Source organism: Nothoprocta perdicaria, unplaced genomic scaffold, assembly GCF_003342845.1.
Source record: "Nothoprocta perdicaria isolate Ctin4 unplaced genomic scaffold, notPer1 scaffold_1, whole genome shotgun sequence".
In the NCBI taxonomy this organism is placed as follows: Eukaryota; Metazoa; Chordata; class Aves; order Tinamiformes; family Tinamidae; genus Nothoprocta; species Nothoprocta perdicaria.
The window spans coordinates 6,885,469-6,906,872 of record NW_020454093.1 but is presented as its reverse complement, the minus strand read 5'-3'; the positions used below and the strand labels follow the sequence as shown (position 1 = coordinate 6,906,872).

The window sequence follows — 21,404 nt, the reverse complement described above, 5'->3', positions numbered from 1 at the left end:
TGATAGCATACATGTCGAATTTCTTCTAGTTTACATCTACATGCAACAGTATTTCTAGGCCCATCTAGGTTTTGGCCTTTCTGAATTTCATATTTAAGTGCTCAGTGACTGCTTTCCCCAGCTTACTGACTGGTGGTGCTGTCTGTAAATTGATAATCTTCCAGCCTCTCAGGATTAGTCACATGCTTGAAAGTAAATGTTTTATTGTGTTTTTTTTTTTGCATTGCTAGAGAATGCGGTCAAAGTTGTAGCTTCTGAATAAAAAGCCTTATCAGTAATTCTCATCACAATCAGGAATACTTTAGCTTTTCTTTCCATTTCTGTCTGATTCTGCAGCTTTGGAATTCATATTTTTAGAAGTTTTCTTTTTTTCTGCCAGATGTTCACCCCTTAGGCAAGCGCCGACTTTGATAACTTGGGCATGGGAGGTGCAGCACCGAAGGAAGATACTTAAGGGTTTCTGAATCAATTGAATGACCGAATGGCTTCTACAACTGTCAGTGGCCCAGAAGGATTTTTATTTTGCCATTTTTGACCATCGTTTCTTGTCAGTATTCCTGACAAGTGCTTGCTGGAGCGCGGACTGTGCTGAGGCTCACTAACTGCTGATTATGCCCTTCCCAAGACAGCAGTGAGAGCTGCTTTCAGCTTGCACCAAGCATCTTTTCTGCAAGTTTTCCAGACTTGGCATTTAACCACTCCTAGTGTTGTCCTTCACAGCTGTATTGATGCCCTCTGCTGATTTAATACAAGTGACTGAATTCTAACTAATGAGGGAAACCTGTGTCTGTATTTCTAAGAAGTTTGGTTCATTTTCCATGTGATGCTCTACTTGTGGTCTCTTAATATGGCCTTTATGTTCCTTGTTTTGCTCAAAATTTTTCTGAGAAACTTTTTTTTAGCCACTGATTTCAAAATGTTTTTAAAAGTCACAACTATTCAGTCTGTTCTGCATGGCTACATGTCTGCATCAGTTGTCAGCATTACAATCTCTGTCTGTCAATGCAGACCTATTAGATGCAGACTATGACTTTTTTGAATCTATACCTTGTTGATGGTTACTCTCTTTTATCTGCTTTAAGGGAAAAGAAAGGGAAATATTTATCTGACCTTGCATACAGGTTGTTCATACAAAGAAAGGGCAGCTGGCCCTTTCTAAGTGGACTGAGTTGCACAGTGAAGCCCTGTTGGCTTTTCCAGAAAAAAAGTGGTTAAACAACTGAATGCAGCGGCTCTGCAGTATGTAGTTAGAGAGCATATAGCATATCACAGGTGATAAGGGCTCTCCTCACATGCTCACAGGCTTCTCAAGCTGATCCCTTGTTCCTTTGCCCTTCTTGTTTGTTTGTCTGTTTACATCCTCATGACATCCATGCAGTGAAATATCACTGATCACAGTAAGGGGATAAAGGCAGTATTAGCATTTCCCATGTGATTTGGGAACGGGGAAAGTTTTAGGACCTTTCACTCATTGCTAAGTAGTAATAGGATTTATGCTGCTTAAAAGGTTTCCCTGCTGCACTCTATAGAGTCTTTTATTCCTTTCACTGCCTCTTATATCCACATGGCCTTCCTCAGTTTTGTCTGTATTATAATCTCTCTGCAAGGGCAACATTCTGCTTTATGCTTGGATAGCTCCCAAACTCTGAAGCTTTGGTTGTTGGACTGTTTAGTTGCAAATAGAAAATAATACTCATCTAAATTATTTAACAGTAGCTTCTTGCATAGGGAAACTCCTGTGATTTAAGCTTTGCACTAACTGATGCCTTTTGAGTAGATAGGACATCTTAGAAGGGCAGCTTTCCTTCCTCTCACCCACTAATCAAATTACTTTTAAACAGAATATAGCTCGCATGTTAGAATAATTTAGATCTTCCTACTAATTTCAGTAGACACTGAGATTCTCCTGTCTGTCCATGTTATCCTGGTCACAAACCTACCTCAGAACCTTCCATTACCCTCGAGTCCTCCAGCCTTTTTGCCTCCACTCTCTTACATGCTTAATTGGCCCGTGCGGTGCTTAATGTGCACTCAGTCAGAGCGGCGTTTCTCTCTAGCCATTATTTTTCCATTCCTTTCAAAGCCAGTCCGCAAACACTTGCTTTTGTCTCCTAACTTTTGGGTTTGTGCTCACTTTTATTTCTGACTTTTGTCCCTATATGGCTGAATTGTGGAGTTTTTTTCATTGCCAAATGCATTAGTGCTTCCGAATTTCAGCTGAAGACATCTCTGCTGTGTACCAAGCACAAATGCTGCGTTCCTCACTCTCTGTGCCAGTCTGTTCTCTGATTTTTGTCAAAGAAAGGCTTCCTTCTGTATAAAATTACATAGTTATAGGCAACTCTCAATTACCTTTTGCCATACATTTCTAATGCTGGCTACTCATAAGTGCAGAGACAGCCTGGGTCAAGCAGGATTATTGATGAGTTAAAATACTGCTCCAATGCTCTTCCTGGGCAGACTTGCCTCAAAAAATGCCACAGTTCCTTTCCTGGAGCCTAGAGCTCAAAGTAATAATCCAAAGCAGACCCACGGTGGCCACATGTCAGAGCAGCCTGTTTATGTCCACAATAAATTTCCAGATTGCTCAGTACAGACCAAAGCAAAACTGGCTCTGATTTTCTGGAGCCATCTCAGATCTGACAAGGAGAAAAGCAAGCTGGAGTAGTAAGTGCTGAGGTAAGAGCCACACAGGGATTATTGACAGTCTGGGTTGCACAAGAGTTCATGTTTGGACAGTGCTGGACCCAAACTAGGAATTATGCTTATCTAGAACTGATAAATCCTCCTGGAGACAAATTTCTGCTCTAGGTTTTCAAATGCATTCCATAGTACTCATGTTGTTTGGGCTTATTTATTATTTGCTGTGTTCAGTAACCCAGATAGCAGAGGATTGGCTGTAATGAGAGAGCAGAAATCCCAAGCAGCAAGCCATAAACACAATTATCCCTGAGACAGACATAGAGACTCCCATGTCTCTGAATAGCCACAAAATATTTTGAATATATGGTATACGAGTAGCAGTGATAGTCTGGCATAGCCTACAAGTGACGAAAGTGGCCTGTCTAACAGGCAGCTGATGGGTATGCAGATTAGATGCTAATTATGCAGCTGCTCTGGCACTGAGCAGTATATATTGGGTAGCAGTGAGTCATGAGTTATGCTTAGTGTTGACTATAGGTGTCTTTAAGGACTTCTGCAGGCGTGGCGAGGAGGTGAGTATGATGTAGTGGCTGAGCAAGTGGTTGAGCATAGGGGGTTAAGTGTGGGTGTTGGAGCCTACAAGGAGTTACTGATACTCAAAGGCGGCTTGGAATTAAGATGCTTAAATTGGGACCACTAGGTAAGGTTGGAAAGCTTAGAATAAGGGGCATCTGAGAAGAATTTTGACCCTCAGCAGTGTCTGACACCCTCTCGGGTGTTTCCTGGTGGGTCTGTTGTATCCCAATGGATAAGTTGGGTTCTGTTAGCTCTGGAACAGAGTGTAGAAGTAGAGGAAACAGAGCCAAGTAAATCTGTTTCTTGTTTTGTTCCCATAGAAATGAAGAAAATACACTTTTCCTAGGCCAGAAATTTTGGGTGCCATCAGTATAAGATCTTCAGATTACATGGAAAGTTTGAATCCTTTAACAAGAACAAAGGAGGAACCTGGTAGTGATATATAAACATTTTTATACTCGGATGACATGTACACAATATTGAATTCTAGTTATGCCCACCTATAAATACATCCCTTCAAGAAAATTTGTAGCACAAATGCTAGCAAAACCAAGAATTTGTCAAGTTGCTAGAGTTTCCTAGAAGGAAAAGCTAGAAGGGTTTCCTTTCTACATTAAGGTTCAGGTTCTCCATTCTAATGATAAAGTTGTGCTTTGTTCTAAACCGTGACACTTGCAGAAACATACTCTTCACAAGCTACTTTTCAAAGGCAGAAGAACTTAGAGCTGTTTGTTCAATTTGCCTTTCTTAGGAAAATTGACAGGTATTTTGATAATGAAGTTACAAATTATTAAAATTTGTTTTAAAATAAGAAATCTTACAATATTACAGCTTGGATCAAGCTTTCTGGTTTTGTTGCTACTTTCCTTTACTGTTTCTTTTACTTTCTTTCACTCACTTTTGTTCTCTACTTCCTCAATGCTTGTTGTGGCATGCCTGTCTTGTCCATATGTTTCATTATCTCACTGAAAGTAGCGTGTTTTAAAAGTTAAGAATATCACACAGTGTACTGACTTCTTCAGCATTATTTAAAGCCACCTTCTTGCTGATTGGTTTATCCAAAATAGTTATACGCTGAGCTGTGAAGAAATGTGCTCTCTGTTTCTCTTCTTGCAGACTGCAAATGATAACCTGCACACAGATGATGAGCATGAATTCGGAGGAGACAAAGAAAGCTATCTCTGTGCAGTGTGCCTGGATCTTTATTTCAATCCTTACATGTGCTATCCCTGCCACCACGTCTTCTGTGAGCCTTGCCTAAGGACGCTTGCCAAAGACAATCCAGCCAGCACTCCATGCCCACTGTGTCGCACTACAATTGCCAGAGTCTTTTTCCAAGCAGGTATATACATTAAACTTTTTACAATATAGAAAAATACTTATAACTCTTTCTTGGTGTATATCTAGCCTGAATAAATATGTAGCTAAAAGCATGGTAACTCCCTGCTACAGAATAGCTACTCCCTGCTGTTCTCTTGCCCCAAGAAATAATAAAAGAATATGTACTGGGGTAAATCCACAATCCATGCAGAGCAGCATTTGGCCTTTTTACCTATTTTGGGGGGTTTCTTTCTATTTATTTCTTCATAGAACTATTACAGGTAGGCCTTCATAAGTAGTAAGAAATTACTCTGGAGTGTATTTCAAGAAAACTTGTTTTTTAAGAGAAGTTTTGATATTTCATATTTACTTGCTAAATTCATACTAAATTCATATTTACTCTTGCAAAATAATCACAAACTCCAAACATTATAAACATGCATTTCCTCAAAGTACCTCACTAAAAAAGCATCTTAAAATTGTTAAATTAATGATGAAAGTTATTCTTTTCTTGGTTTTATGACCTTAAGTTAGCTGTAGGTAAAAATAAAAGCTGATAGAACAATAGAGTTCTAACTAATATCGTTTTTAAACTCTGCCCTCCTCCCCTCTTACACCTTCATCTTCAGTACTCCTGACTTCTTGCAGTAGGAGAACGTTTGTGGTAGGTTTGTTGTTTGAGGTCGGAAAGGATGTAGGAATAGGAAAGGTTAAGTGGTCCTCTTGATGTTATGCATGGAACTTCATGGGTCAGTCTTTATACATACAGCTTAACAAGGTGAATTCCAACACTGTGGATAAAGTTTCATGATGATATATGGAATCAGGCAGATTATAGCACTTAAACTCTGCATAGATGGTCACAAAATAATGGAAGTGACTCAGCCAGAGGGAACACATGTTTATTTTTGCATGCTGCAGGGATCATGCAGGCATCCTGCTTAAACAGGGATGATACTGTGGTGATGACAGGTTGGGGATGCAGATAATGTGGAATTAAGTTACAATTTTGCACTGAGCAGCAGAGCTACCCAGCTTCTATTTCTGCTCATGCACAGACTCTTCATTTGAAGAGCACAATGTTGTATAATTGGATGCCAAACTAGCTTGGGGAACTGAACTGTCTGAGAAAGAGCTCTTTGGAGTGGGAAAGAGGCATTTTTGAGCCATACTAGTTTCCCTAGTGTGGTTCACTTGAGTGCTGCAGATGGCAAGAGCAATGGCCATGGGCAGGGCCTGACTAAACCAGCACTGTGGCAGAAAAACTGCATGTGAAACTGAAGCCTGAGCACTCTCAACACTTCGCCTGTCTGGTATGTAGAGGTTTCAAGCCATTCTCACTCAATTTTCTTAATGCTCAATGCTACTTTGGATTTGATGTGCAGATGAAGTGGGTTTCACTGCTAGAGAATGGCTTTTAGCTGCTGTAGGGCTTTGAATAAAGAAAAGCTATTTAACAGGGTTGCTGCACTGAAGTACCACTGGGAGAGCAGAAAGAGGGTAAGGATGCTTGCTAAAATGTATTTGCAAACCTTTATAACACCTCTGAAGTGCTATCAGCTAAGTGAACTATTTCCAGGATTATTTGTAGCAATTGAGTACTTAGGAAGGCATGTAGTTTTATTGAGAAAATGGATTTGTGTGGCTAAACTGTAAATGCAGTGCCAAGAATAGAGTCATAGCACGTACATGATATGAATGTAGAGTTAGCAAATTCAGAGAAATCCATTATGACCTTACCAGAGCTATTTGCATATTGCTAAATAATTTATAGTAGTATATACTTGACTTAGCAATATATTTGAAAATAAACTAAATTGACTTTGCTTTATTATATATCTATTATGAAAAATATTTTGTAATTTGCTAATGCATAGCATGTTGAACAGCTTATAAGCTGTATTTCAACCAAGAAATATTGATGTTGATATCATATCCTTAGAAAAATGAATAATATCAACATATTAGGGAATACAAGTAGAGCAGGACTAATATAAATGTAAGTTGATATTTTTTACTAGTGAGGTTTATTAAATCTTTTAAAAGTTATGTAAAGTCGCTGCTGTTGGTGCAGCCAATGAAGCAGAATTGCTAGAGCTCTTCACGTTTACCACTAATGTTACAGCCTGGCTGTCTCATTTCCTTAACTAATCTGTTCTAGTATTATAGATGCCTTCTACTACTTTCCTTTCATATTTTATTTTACAAGGACGTGTCAAAAAAAAAAGTTTAGAAGTTCACTTTTTTAGCTTGTACAGTTTTACAAACTGAATGCAACCAAAATAGAAGGATGCCGGTAACAAGTCAAAAAGAAGCTGAAGGCCAGAAGATCCATGAACGATCAGTTACAAAGAAAAAGATTCATTATAAAGAAAAGAAGTGCTGAGTCCAGAGCTATGAAAACAAATGTGACTCATGAGGAAACTTAAGCTGGCTGATTGCCCATATCAAGGGAGCCTCCTCTACTAGTCCCAGGAGCCACTGCAGACACATTGCTCTGGCAATGCCTGTGGCACATTCCGATGCCTTAAAGGACGGAATCCCCCAGGATAAATGCACTTCTGGTCAGATGACAGAGTGCCAGGGACTCACCTGTGGAAAAGGACAAAAATTGATCTGGTCACAGCAGTCCATTTCCAGGAAACTCTTAACTGTGAAATCTCTCTCATAGTAGATAAAAGAATGAACCTGGGACAGGCTTGTGTGCTTTGAAATAGGTGGTTTTGGTTCATGTAAAATATTTCCAAGAAGTGCCAGATCTGGCACCCATGCGTAATAAACCCAGCACTTGTAAAAACCAGAATGAGGGTGCTATTTGTGCACGGTAAGACGGCCACACAACAGTGTCCCCTGGGGAAAGGGAGCTTAGTCTGGCCGATCTGAAAGCCTAAGCAAGCAACCTCGTAAAGGCCTGCAGAGTTGTCACTCATCACGGCCTTTGGCGAAAAACAGGAACTAGATGCCTCACCGGAGATTTTAGTGGTTACATTTGGAAAGTCAATTTTTATTGCCATTAAAAGGAAACTAAAACACTCTGTGTAGATTCAGCCAGCAGAGTCTCACCAGACACTTTATCTCTGAATCCTGATAGTACTTAATCAGAATAAATTCAATGTCATATAGAGCTCTTCCACAGAAAGTGAAAATCACTAGTGAAAAAGTACTGAATTTATTTCAGATATATTCGGGAGAAAAAATGGCCCCACTCCATTCACTGACATGGCTTTTGTGACAGTAGCCCTGTTCTCACAAAGCAAGGTAGAAGCTTTTGGGGATTTCTCACTTTCTGCATGCTGTGTGGCCAGTTCTGTCTGCATTGGGACATCGTGAGATAAAGAAGGGTGCTTTGGAAGACTTCAGAATAAGAGCAGCTTATTTTTGACTTTGAGTCTGCTCACTCCTTTCACTTAAACAGCAAGAGCCACTGCAATGGAGGGGCTCAGTAGCTTCCTGTCAGACTTTCTTTTTTTCCTTTCACAAAAATTTTAGATTTCTCAGGTTTGTCAGAAGATTCATCTCTTAGGAAAAAAAAAAAAAAAAAAAAGCATTGATTATGAAAAAGGTATGCAAAGATGCACCAAAGTAATAATAATTATAATAATAATAATACATAAGATTTTTCAAAGATCTGTGAAGGCCCTTTCTTTTCTTTCTCTTTTTAATATACACAATGACTTGTGGCAACAACCACTATTACTAGTATTTATATGGAGCCGGGATAGTTGGAAGGGAAAATGTTCATTCAAGTTACTAAAATTCGGGTTTAAAATTGTTTTCCTTTTAGTTTGTTAACTGTTATCATCAGATCACTTCATCTATGTTATAGGATAATGTGTTCATCTTTTAATTCTATTTTCCATAGATAAATGATCATGAATAGGTTCATTTTGCTGTTTTTGTCTTGCAGTCCATCCAGCTGTTTCCTCAGCTATTCCACTGTGTCATTAATCATTCTAAGAGTATGTTAAGTATTAATTCCTGTTAATCCACAGTATATTTTTTCAGACTTTTCCATCTCTTTCCGTCATTGCCAGCTGCTCTTGACTGATGATGTTAAAGCAAAGAGCAGCAGGAACAAAAAATTTATATCACAGATTCATTCATTCATGGAGATATTGTCTTGTAATTTAAATACCCTATTTATAATATACTCCATTCACATTGTGTTTCACATTATCTTTGCTAAGTACCTTAGTCTGGAAATAGAGAATTAGAAGAGCATGTTTAAGACTTGTTCTTACTGTATCTGGACATATTTTTAATGTGATTTTCAAAACCTTGTAGAATTAACATAGGAAAATTATTGCTGTAATTGCAGCATTAATACATATATATTCTTTCCCATTATTTTTTGTAGAACTGAACAACTCTACCAAATCTTTTTTTCCTACGGAATATTTGAAATTAAAAGAAAGTTTTCAAAAATCAAATTCTGCAAAATGGCCTCTACCAAGCTGCAAGAAAGCTTTCAGAGTTTTTGAAGGTAAGAAAATCATTTCTTTATCATTTGGACATGAAGGAATTAATTTTCAGATTTAAATTGTTATTTTTTCTATTTTTCTCTAATCTCTGCACACACTTGAGTACAGTATTTGAAAATAAATGTCTAACTGACCATCAAAGATGGATGACTACTACGGTAAAGCTAAGTTAAAAATTCTCATCCAGCTTGGAATCAAAAGATACGCTGCAAATTGTAAAATGGAAATTTGGGTGTGTAACTTTTTTTTAACCTTTAATCTTTGGTTTTGTGCAAATTATAAACATAATTTTATGCACATTTTTTGTTTGGAAAGTTTCTAATGTTTCATCTGCTAGTGGAGTGATTACCCTGGAAGAAAAGTTACTGTTTCTAACTGTGGTCAATAAAGAAACACACACACAAAAATCCCAAATCAATCTTTTATGAAAGAGGTCTTATAAAATAATTGGAATTATTTCATAGATTCATCCTTTTATACATACAAGATGGAACAAGAGAGGGTTTTTTCTTTCTAGTTTTATTTTCTATTTACTACATGAATGAAGCGTATTTTAATAGTTAAATTTTGCCGTGATTTTAAAGGATTGTTAACAGAAAAACATTTGGCTGGAGGAGGGAAATGTGTGATTCACTGTTTGTCTGAGTTCCTCGTTTACAGTCTAATGAGGCCTTTCTTCACCAGGCCTCATCTGTGTTTACTGATCTAGTCGCGTTCTATAGTGCTAAGTCTTGCTAAGAAATCTTTTTTTCCTTTTCACAAGAACAATATAGATTGCTTCTATAAAAGCAAGTGGCGAAAAAAAAAACAAACAGGATCACTTCCTTCTTATAGCCTCTTTATGTGTCTACACTGGCCTTTTTGTAGGTCAAATTTGATAAGTCTGGTCAGCTGCTTGTAAAACACAGAGTGACACAGAGCATCATGATTTGATAGTGAAAATAACAAGGAATGCTCTGAGCTATCAAAAATGAGCAGAGGTTTGAGAGCTGGCAGATGTTCTTTGGTACTGCCCAGGGGTGGAAGCTGTTGCCAGGAAAAATGGTGTTTCTTCTTCTCTAAGGGCAGTTGGGATGTTGATGCTGAGTTTTGTTGTAACCTATTGTATTGTATATATGGCGTGTTTCATGTATGTGTTATAACTCATATGAAGATGCATTTCCTATATATGAAAAACTATGGTCTTAAGAAATTATTAAAAGGGAAAGCTGGAGATTTCCTGCCAATTAAGCAGTGTACTACCTGGAAATTAGATAAGTTGCCCCCAAAAAATAAAGGATACTGCAGGATCTAGGTATCTCAGAAGGGTAGCATAAAATCCCTCCCAGAGAGGAATGTGAAGGAAGAGAATGTGAGAGAGCTGGGATGGAGCTGCAGAAGGCAAAATATGCAGAATGCAAAGAAGAAAAGAGCTAAAAGGGGTAAGTAGCACAGAAACAGAAACAGTAGCACAGAACAGAAAAATGCAGAGATTTGACTGGGACAATAACTGATTCGACAGTGCTGCACTGTCAAAAACCAAATAGTGTGGCCCCGCTGGAAAAGCCTGTTCTTTTGGCCTGTACGCAGCCCACGGGTGTAAAGGTCCCTGAAAATCTGACTGCTGTTTTCAAATGTCAGATGGTTGAAGCTTTCCCATATTTCCAGAGTATGTTATGTGGGTTTAGTGCTCTGGACATAAAAACAATAAACCTTGAAAATGTAATTTAAGTTATGAATGTTAGTTAAGATATGAAGTTTGAAGTTATGTTTGAAAAGTAGAGGTTATGTCAGAGACAGTTTTGCACTAACTTAGCCCCAAAATCCCTTCCGTGGTTGAGCTGTTTGTACTGAAGCCGCCCTAAGGAGCCTCAGCTGTGCCACTGGACACGTCCTACTGTACAGTAGTGTAGAGCAGAACTCTTTGGAGATTTTTGTTAAATGATCTGCAATATTATATTGAAATCTCAGTATCCTTAAAGAATGAAAGTAATTTTTGAGCAAAATACGGTAATCATGCAATTCAAGAAACAGGCATCTAATGAGGATTGAGCACTATGCCAAGTAACATTCAGGCCACAAACCGTCAGTGTGCTATTGCTTTTAATAACTCTTTTATCCTTATTCAGTTTATTTAACTTATTGTGTTAAGCTAACCTATAAATGTCAATAGATTTTTTTGTCTTAATGCATTTTTTCTGAACAACCGAAACCAGAAGTCCAGTAAGTAGCTGGGGAGCAGTTATAGGGGAGGAATGAAACTAATAGGATGTGATGTCACTACATAATATGATACAAAACCATCATACAAAAGAATATTTCAGCACGAATTGATGACAGCTGAAATGTAGTATCTAGTCAGCTGAGAAGACAGCAAATTTGAAGAAAAGGAATGCTTTTGCAACGTGATTTATACACATGTTCAGTGATAAGGGAAATGAAAGAGGATACTGAGGATGAAGAGTTCCGAGCATGAACAGAGGACCATAAAGATAATTATGAACTTTAGTCGGTACAGGGACAGTGAAAAAAGTATGTAACAGATAAAAAAACAGTGATGAAAAAATTAATAGAATGAGGAAAGTGATCCAGTTCTAAAGTAGGAGAACAGGTTTTACTATAAATCATTTTTTAGAACTGTTATATGATGTCCTGTGCATTTGGCATTTAGTGTGTTATAGTTTAATGGAAGGTAGAAAAAGAAAAAAAAAATAAGAAAAAAAGCATTTTATAATTTTTTTTAAGAAAAGAATTATTTACAGACTGTCCATCAGAATTCCATTATGGCTCCCACAGTCAAATGACTTGTATTGTGAAACATGAGATGGGTTACCCGGTTTTAGTATGCATCCCAGCACTTTAAGCCAAGTGTCTTATATTCGAGTATCAATAATTATAGAAAAATCACAGATGTCTGGGCAGAGGAGAGAACGCTTTCTAAGCCTATTGTGCCCTCCCACAGTCCTGGTGTTTCATTTACTTCCAGGGAAATAAACAGCCCAAGATAGAAAACACAAGTTGTTCTAGCTTTGCTGTGAATTTGTGAAGAAGACTAGGCAATGTAGGAGTTGAATAGTTTTCATGAAGTTGGTAAACACAACTTCATATTTAATTAATCTGCAGAATTTAATTATGTGAAATACCAAATATAAAAATGTGCTCGCATGCATTTAATGTGCTTTTATAGGTTTATTTCTAAAGCTTGCTTTCTCTTTTTTTTTATCCTTTTTAGTAACCTGATTCTTTGATGAGACACGCTAGCTAGCTTTATGCTTTGTGTTTTAATCAGTAACTGCTGAACTGTTAACCCATGAAATCAGTCTTTGCAAATTCTTGTTTGGTTATTTATTTAATATTCAGAATATTGTTAATTAATGAAAGAGGCACTGTCTCATAGTTCTTGTCTTTGAGTTCAAGTTAATGGTAGGAACAGTTGCTTTGCAAAAATTTTAAATGTAAATAATAATCCCCACTGAGTTCCAATTTGCTCTGTGTGAATGGAAAAAAATCTCATCTTCATTTCTTGCCTAGTATAAAACTGCAAGCACTTTATGTGAATTTTAAATATTTGTAACATTGATTGAATGCAATTTGCAATATCTCAAAAAGCAAACTTCAAGTGAGAAGTTACCTCCTTTCTCTCTTGAAGGCCTGAGAGATATTATTGAAGTGATTAATGATAAAGACCATATTAGTGTTAAATTCAAGCAGGACTTTTGTGTATTGTATGTCTTCTATGTAAGATTAAAATATAAGCTATAAAACATATAGGTTTATAGCTATAAAAAAGGCAGATATTAACTACAAAAAAGAAAAAAAATAGTCCTGCTTCTGACCTTGAAAAAAATTATTGTCAAATAGAGCAGTATGAAGTTAGTATTTCTTAGAGCACTGACTGCTACAAGAACTTTGATAAGCTATTTTGTTCTTTCAAGAGCTATGTGATCGCTGGTTCATTTCGTATGTTCTGCCTGGCCTGAGTAGCCTTAGCTTTGGGAAGAAACTAGATGCCTTTGGCACTCGAGTTTGCTGGAGGTTTCAGACTAAGTTAGGGATTAAGATATGAGATTGGGAATCAGGGTGACCTGATGTGCAGACGTTCATACAGGATGGCTGCCATGTCTCAGAAATCTCTCTGGTAACAGAGACTCATTTCTGTTGTTGAAAATACAGGACTCATAGTTCATTTTAAGTAGCAAATCTTGTGATTTAACTATTTTATTAGCATAAGCAGAAAATGATACAGCTTGCACATGTACTGGAGAACATGTACTGGTAGACATGCAGGAAGCCTGGGATAATACCTGCTCTGTGAAAGCCACGTAGAAACACCATCCCCTTGAAATAGGGACAGGACAAGCAAGGGGAAACTTCCTATGGGAAGCAGACCCTTCAGCAAATAACAGCCTCTTTCAGCAAGGTACATAAAAATAAAACCAGACTAAGGCAAAAGATGAAATATGTGATGTAAAATACAATGGAAAACAACATCTAGCAAATGACAGTGAGCTGTCATTGAAATCCCGCTGCATTCCAGCATCTGTGATTAGGAAAAGAGATGCATGAGCTGCTAAAATTGACTAATGATAATAAATTATTCAGCTCACTGATGATGGAAACAATAAACTTGTCAGCCAAGAGTTATCTTTATTGGTTTCACATATATATAATATTCAGGTGTGGGATTTGCTTTGGTTTTTTGAAATCATGCAATGCACAGCTGTAGTCAAAAAAGTAAGTAGAATTATTAGGGACATAACAAAATGGAAGACATTATGTCATTGGCTAAATTTTTGATTAGCCCACATCTTTGGTTTTACATATGGTTGTGATTACATTATCTCAAAGAAAGATAAAGCAGAGTGAAGCATCCTTTTGAAGTGATGGTTTGAGGGTATGGGGGCTTTTCTATACGAAGGGCATCTACAGCATTTTTATTGGGAAAGTGTATTAGAGGAGGCAGATGGAAGTGGTCTGTGAAGTTATGCAAGGCCATTAGTAGAGCACATTACTTGGGCTCCTACAGGTTATCTTCTGATTTACTCTCACCTGAAATGAGCTCGGTTTATTTGCTTTGAGAGCACTCCACCACATGACAGAGGCGCAGTAAGTGTGGGCAATGTGAGATCTGGTTCAACAGCATTCTCATCCAAATGGAAATGTTAATCCAGACACACCAAGCAATAGCACATGAATATTGCCAGTGAAGGCAATGGGCTGCATATGCACAGAAAGGGGTTGTTGTTTGTTTGTTTGTTTTCCACAAAACACTTACTTAAATTAAGACACTCATTGACACGGAATATTTTGGGTGCCAAACGTGTAAGAGGATAGAGATGCAATTGGACAAATTTACAGGAAGAAGGGTCATCGGTGACTTTTTAACAGAGTGCTCTGAGCACAGCTTCCAAGTCACAGGGGGCCTAAAATGCTTCTTTCTGCACAGACGCGTATGGGAAGGTGCCAGTCTGTACTTGCCTTTTTTCTTACCCTCTTTCAATAAATCTGTCTGTCTGCTTCTGGCTGTATCAGAAAGAAGCAGTCAGGTCAAAATGACTTTGATAGACCCAATAAATTTACCTTTAGAGAGCTTGATCTTACAGGAGCACTTATAACGTAAATGGTATTGTAGCTTGCATATTATTCGTTTAGGCACTTTTTCAGAGCTAAATTTTATATCCCCTAGCTCACCTTCAGTCATAGCAAAATTAGTCAATTTGTGAAATAAGGAGAATATTTTAAATTACTTGTGCTCTTATTTTGAATATCATTAGTACCTTAGTAGCAGCTTGCAACACTTCAGTACGAACACATGCAACAATGTGCCTATTCATGATTTTCCTTTTTCATTTGTACTCATTCATAAGTGTAAAAGATAATATGCTCACAAAAAAAGCCTTGTTTGTTTTGTTTTGTTTTGTTTTCAGTTAGTTATAGGTTTCCACTAGGTCTGCCAGACTCTACTGGCATTGCCCGTGTTTATGCATGTGATCTGACTGGAAATTCATGTCCAGAGAGGCAACACAGGCATGCATAAGAAAGTCAGATAAAATATAACTTCAAGGAGAATTCCATTTATACCTGGTTGTACTACTGACATTTTCAACCAAAGCTTAATCAATTGGTAGATGGTAGAAGAGAGACTATTTCAATAATAGTATTAAAATCCAAATTATTGTCTATCAACTTTCAATTGCTTAACTTATGCTTAGAAAAGCCACAGAGATTACACGCATTGTACAGTAAGCAGTTCCTGATTGCATTCATATCTTGAGTACAGTGCCAGCAGTATTTCTGGGGCTTTCTATATCAAGAGCAATTATAGAATAACCAGCTTGCTATATTGAAACTGCTGTTCTTAAATGTAGAATGATTACATTACAAAGTCTAATCTAAGATAAATTGAATGCAGGTTTGCTTAAGGTAAATTAGACAAAGCTACAAACCACAGATAATTTTTGTCCAAGTCCTCTGGGAGGTGAGGACTACCAAGTATTACCTAATGTACCTAAATATTTACATAATTCTGTGATTGCAAGATGATCTGAAAAAGTTGTCTCAAAATAAGATTTTGTTAAATTGCTGTATTTGCCAAAAATATAGAAATAAATAACAAAACACAGTCTCTTGACTGAGACTCTCCAGAGGGGATGATATAGACCAGAATTCATGTGTAAGATCACTTTATAACATAAGTGATAAAATTTAACATAGTTTGCAATTTAAATTTGAAAAAGAACACAATAACATAAATTTAGATTTATATTTGACAATAATATTTGGTAAGTGTTACAAAATAACTTAAGAAGAAATGAATTTTGAAGTTGAGATAGGTTTTTTTAATGAGCATTTTTCACATAAATTACATCTCCATAGCAGGAAAAGAATACTTAAAGAAGACCAGTATTCAGTTACAGAATTACTAATGTTATTTTTGAGTAAGCAAAGATACTGTTTTAAATTAACATAATTGAAAACATAAAAAGTCTATATCACATTTCTATTTAAGCAGGTGATTAACTTGTGCACATGCATAAATTTTGTGGTATTCCATCCTAAAGCTGTATAAAATCTGCATTTTTTATTCTAGAGTCACTATAGGTTTTTCTCTGTAGCTCCAGTTACAGCTACTGCCTTGTGTGGGATTTTTTATTTGTGTGTTTGCTTGTTTTTTATATTTCATCTTCCTTAATTGCTTCTTGCATCAAAGCTGTTCCCAAAATACACTACTACCAATCCAAATGTCTTAGTTCACTTTTTCTTTTTTTTTTCTTTACCAAAACAGTTTAAAAACCAGTCTCTTCACTGGCATGAAGATTTAATATGTACTCTCAAAAATAAGATAAATAGCAATAGAGCAACTCTGATAGATATACACCTAGAAACTTAATACTTGTACATAACAAACTGATCTCTATTACCATTAAAAATAAAATTAATCCAAATAAGTTATCATGGTAATCTAACTAGCACTAGTTCTCCAATGGAAATCTCTGTGTCAGTAGTCCAGTCACACTGCAAATCAGTCATTAAATGAACACAGGAGAATTAGTTGAATTATTTTATTAAGAGTCAAAAGGTCACTTAAATTTATCTTAAAAAGGATACTAAAGAGAGAAAGTTTATTCTTGGAAGGCACAGAAAAACTTGTGCCATGCAAATTCTGGACAAAATATAATTCAAAAGAAATAATAATAATAATAATATAAAGAAATAGCCATAATGCTCAACTTAGAAGGAAAAAAAAAAAGTGCAGTTAATGAAACTTGCCAGTCAGAATAGGTAGGGTACTGTTACCCAGTGATTTTCTTTCCTTCTGATAAAAGTCCAAAAAATATGCCAAGACATTTAAAAGATAAAACAATTAAATGAATGAAATACTTTTTCTGTAACTCTTCTAAAGAAGATTCTTTGCACCTCTCCATATCATCTGCTCCTTGCTATTATTAAGAGACTGGTGGATAGAGCAGACCACTGCCCTGGCCCACTGTGACAGTCCCTGTAGTCTCTCATTTAAGTCGTCTTCTCTGTTTCTGGCTTGCCAGAATTTATTCTTCAAAATATTTAAATAATAATGCAATTAACAAGAAAAAAATGCGTGAATTTGCAGCTTAATTCAATTTAAAAATAAAATCATAAAATCTAATGAGCCATGTATTAAAAAGCTTATTATTTAGAACTGAGTTTCTTAGTGGCATGCTGAGTGATTAATCCTTTTCTAGGTTCCTCAGTGTTAGATCTACCAAATTGGTTTCACAACAGAAGAGTTTAAGAGTAAAGTGTGTATTTAAGTTTATTATATTATGTATGTTGAATTTTGCATTTTACAGTAGATTTTTACATTTACTCGAAAGTGTGTGTTTGCAATGCTCCAATTTATATTTAGAGAATTATCAGCATACAAACAGTATTTTGAAAACTAATCATCTGGTATATATCTATACAGACATGCTTAGCCATCAATCACTGTAAACTGAAATACTATTAAGGCAAGCAAGTCTTGATCTCAAGAGTGTTTAAAAAGAACCTCAAATACAACATTCAATTAATTCAATAGGATTTCAAATATTTTGCACCATTGACCTATGTGGTCATTAGGTATTTGTGTATGCATAGGGATGTGATTGGTCTATAGATACAGACCAATGAAGAATTTGGATGCGTAGGCTCGAGGAATCCAGAGAATAATGACTCAAGAAATTCATTACAGTATATGAAGCCTTTTACTTTCAGATCACAAATTCAAATTCAGTGGAAGTGGGCACCAGAAGAGACATGTTCGTAGATCTGGAGACACAAGCATATAACATTACTATAATACTAAAACCAAAAAAAAAAAAAAACAGTTTTAGTTGTTGGAGCAGAAGAAGTTTGGTTTTAGATCTTGGAAAGTCAAATCCCCAGAGAGCTTCTTGCCCAATAAAGTGAGGAGAGCCAGCAGTGAGGTGTAAGTTGCCTGTTTCCCCTTGTTCTGTAAATGATTGGGAGGGGGGAATTAGCTTCTTAGTAATCAGTGTAGTTGCTTTATAAGGATGTTTACATGCTGTTCTGTTTTGCAGCAGGTTTTCAAAGACGCTCAGCTACTGTAACAAGGAGGCATTTCCCACATGCTGCTCACAGGATGGACTACATGGACTTTGAGGATGATAGCCGGGGATGGCGGTTTGATATGGACATGGTGATAATCTACATTTATTCTGTCAACTGGGTAATAGGTTTTATTGTGTTCTGTTTCCTTTGTTACTTCTTTTTCCCTTTTTAGTTTGTATTCATTACAATTCAAGACAAGAGCAGTCATGCGAACCATGATAAAGTGAATAAAAACAATCTAAAAAAGGCAAAAATGTTTGACATTGCATTTTGATCATTAAGAATTGTAATAGACTGCATCAAGTATGCTGTAGGGGTATCTCCTTGATAGTTCTGCTGTTTGTGGCAAAGTATTTGAATATGGTTCCAAATATAACTTGAGATGAAGATCATACTTAATTCAGTAGGAAGTTTGCCCCAAACGTATAAGATAATTATTATGTACAAATATACAGTACTGTTTGTTCTTAGGGGAGTTCTGTCCCTTGCAGCAGAACATGATCCATAGGGTCATTTAGGGGGTTGAGTATTGGCACGTTGCAACCATAAGCAAATCACAGTTGCTTCAGTTCCTCAAAACCAAGATGATCTCCATTTACAGTCAGATTTTTGGGGGATAGTAGAGTATAAGCACAGGAGTGCTGCACTGCACATTATATAGACATTTGTCAGAGCTCTTTCTATAGCTTAATCCAAATTCAAGGGAATTTTGACAATTGATAGACCTGTCCATGTTCTGCTGTGGGGTTCGCTGCACTCAGTGCCTGATATTCTGAGCTTGCTAACCCGGAAGAGAAACTATACCACACAATTGGCTAACAGTTCATCTTTTCAACAAATGGCAATTATAGCAAATCAGCTAATCACCCCAACTTCTGCACATTAAGGGGACCCTTTTTGCCCAGGTTTCCAGAGTAGCACTATTCCCTTTTTTTCCTCTCCAGATCACTGCATGTGGGTCTAGGAAGACACAGAGCTAAAGGAATGGCTGTGATGCCATTAACCCCAGTAAAAGGGGGTTACAGGAGAGATAAGTGTTCTTTGGTTTTAATTTGGCCTATGCATGTCCATACGGAATTCATCCCTTTTTTTAATTACTGTAACGATTTGAGGATACCCCTAAGTGTGGGCTCACCAGTACTGTGTGTCTCTAGGAAATCATGCAAGAGGACACAGTAGTTATTTGCACCTTTCATGTAAACAGATGCTAAAGCACTTTATAGTTTGTGTATGTAAAGATCGCGGGGTTACAGTAACCAACTGCAGCCGCTTCAGCATTTGGTCCATCCTTGCAGACATCAAGTGCCAAAGACCAGTACACATCAGTTAAAGAGCTTTCCTTTCAGGAAAGTGCAAAGAAGGGGCATAATTCAACAACGAGCACTGCAATTCAATCCCGAGAAGCATGTGCATGTATGTATGTAGCTCCTTGTGTGGGAGACCTGTGGTTTCTCCGTAGGTGGTGTACTCCCCTGCTCAAGCAGAGAACAAAGAAATGTGTTGTGGAAGGTGCCATCTGCCAACTGCGATGGCACGGAATGAGATCAGCGCTTTTAGCAGGATGCTGAACACGGAGCATGTGCTCAGGCTTCTGTGCCGAAGCACGGCGAGCTCAGGCTCCTGTGGGCTACGCAGGGATCACAGCCTCTCGTTTAACCCGACAAACAGCAGTCAGGCTGCTACTTAGTTTTCCTTACGCGCTGCAAAAATAATTGCTCTAACTCTTTGAGAATATATGTGAAGTAAAAATGACCAGTCGAGCTACACTAATTTAAGTAAGTACTTTTCATCATCGTTTCTTTAATGTATACAAACCTAAAGGAAATATAATAATTTAAACTCACAATCACGCTGTAGGCATGATCATGAGAGAAATCATTTTTATGTAAATTCAGTATATCCAGTTACTTCACATAGAAAAGATTGGCTCTGTTACTGGTGGCATTAGACATAGTATATTATAAGTTTAAGGTTGTACTAAAACTTATGGCAAATTTCTTCTTTATATTGATATAAACAAGTCTTTAAAAAGCTAGTTTTTTATTGTCATAGTTTCAGGTTTTGGTGTAAGACCCTATGCTCAAAAATTATCAAAAATTTTAAACATTTTTTGCGTCTCTACCAGGACTGGGATTCTAGCTGCATTTTTTGTTTGTCTCTCTTTAATCTTCACTTACATACTGATAGTCTGAAACTTCAAAAATAATTTAAAATAATTTAATTTAGGATATGTAATAAATATCCTTAATATTCCAGAATATATTGAAAAATAAAACCCATAATATAGATATCACTAATTGTATAGAAATAGAATTGCTTCTTTCATTTTTAATAGCATGGATTTGTTGTGAAAAATACAAGATGGAGAGTCAAAAATCCAATGTAATATTGGCCCTTTTTATACATTTACAACAAGAATTATTAAACGAGGCTACATTTTCCTAAATTTAGTCAGGATAACAATTTTGTATGACATTTCAAATAAATACTTTTATAGAAATACAGTAGGAATTTGAAGGCTCAAACTTGTTTTTTCATTGAATCCTGCCAGTGAAATGCTGTAGATATCTGTGGGAGCAAGAGTAGGTTCTGTGTAAGCAATTTTCTGGTTAACAACTTTTGCTGATCCTGTTCTGCAATCTTGTCTTATTTACAGTGGTACTAAAATGTTTCCAATAAAAATTGAGTTGTTTGTAATATTTTGCAGCCATTTCATAGATTTTTCTTGGTGGAATTAAATTTTAATATTTTTTTCAATCAACTTAACGGTCGTTGCTCTGTTCTTTGGGGTGCAGCAGGGATTGGCAGATTTCTTTTTATTACTATGGTTACCTCCTTTCATACTCGCAATCTTTTATTTGTTTCGGTAGTCTCCAGGGAGCAGCTTCTGCAGTAAATCCTTGTGGGGTGACGTGGGGCACTTACCCTGTCCTTGGCGTGGAGAGCACCCAGTGCTGCTGCTCCTAGTCCACGTGGATGCACCGCTGACAGCAGCACAAATCCAGGAGGAGCCTGAGCAGTTTCCCCATGGCAGGGAAAGGGGCTCTGTGCACACTTAGAAGTGTATGAGTTGTGTGCCCATTAGGGGATATCTTTGTAGCTATTTTACCTGCCCAGGTTCCACTCGTCTTGTTTCCCTCCCACACTTGGCAGAAGATCCTCGCCGGTGGCTGCTAAGGGAAGAGTTGTTAGGAAACATGTGGGCTCCTTCACAGCCCATGGACCTACTCCCAAGAGCAAAGGTACATAGAAGGAAGACGTATGTCCAAAGGCGGGTGCCCAAGGTCTTGCACCCCCAGCTCCAGGGGAAGCACA

The 21,404-nt window shown here is 37.1% G+C and overlaps 1 protein-coding gene across 4 annotated transcripts in view; it reads left to right on the top strand.

The window, feature by feature from the left end:
- Positions 1-20,689, top strand: part of RNF180 (ring finger protein 180) — a 51,181-nt gene extending 30,492 nt beyond the window's left edge. For 3 of the 4 annotated variants that reach the window (XM_026037452.1, XM_026037469.1, XM_026037445.1), the window contains 3 exons: positions 4,336-4,561; positions 8,897-9,022; positions 18,059-20,689. In XM_026037452.1, coding sequence (XP_025893237.1) covers positions 4,336-4,561; positions 8,897-9,022; positions 18,059-18,261 — 555 coding nt within the window. In that variant the 3' untranslated portion in view covers positions 18,262-20,689. The remainder of the gene's footprint in view (positions 1-4,335; positions 4,562-8,896; positions 9,023-18,058) is intronic. The other variant, XM_026037460.1, reaches the window with a different exon arrangement.
- The last annotated feature ends 715 nt before the right edge of the window (positions 20,690-21,404 follow it).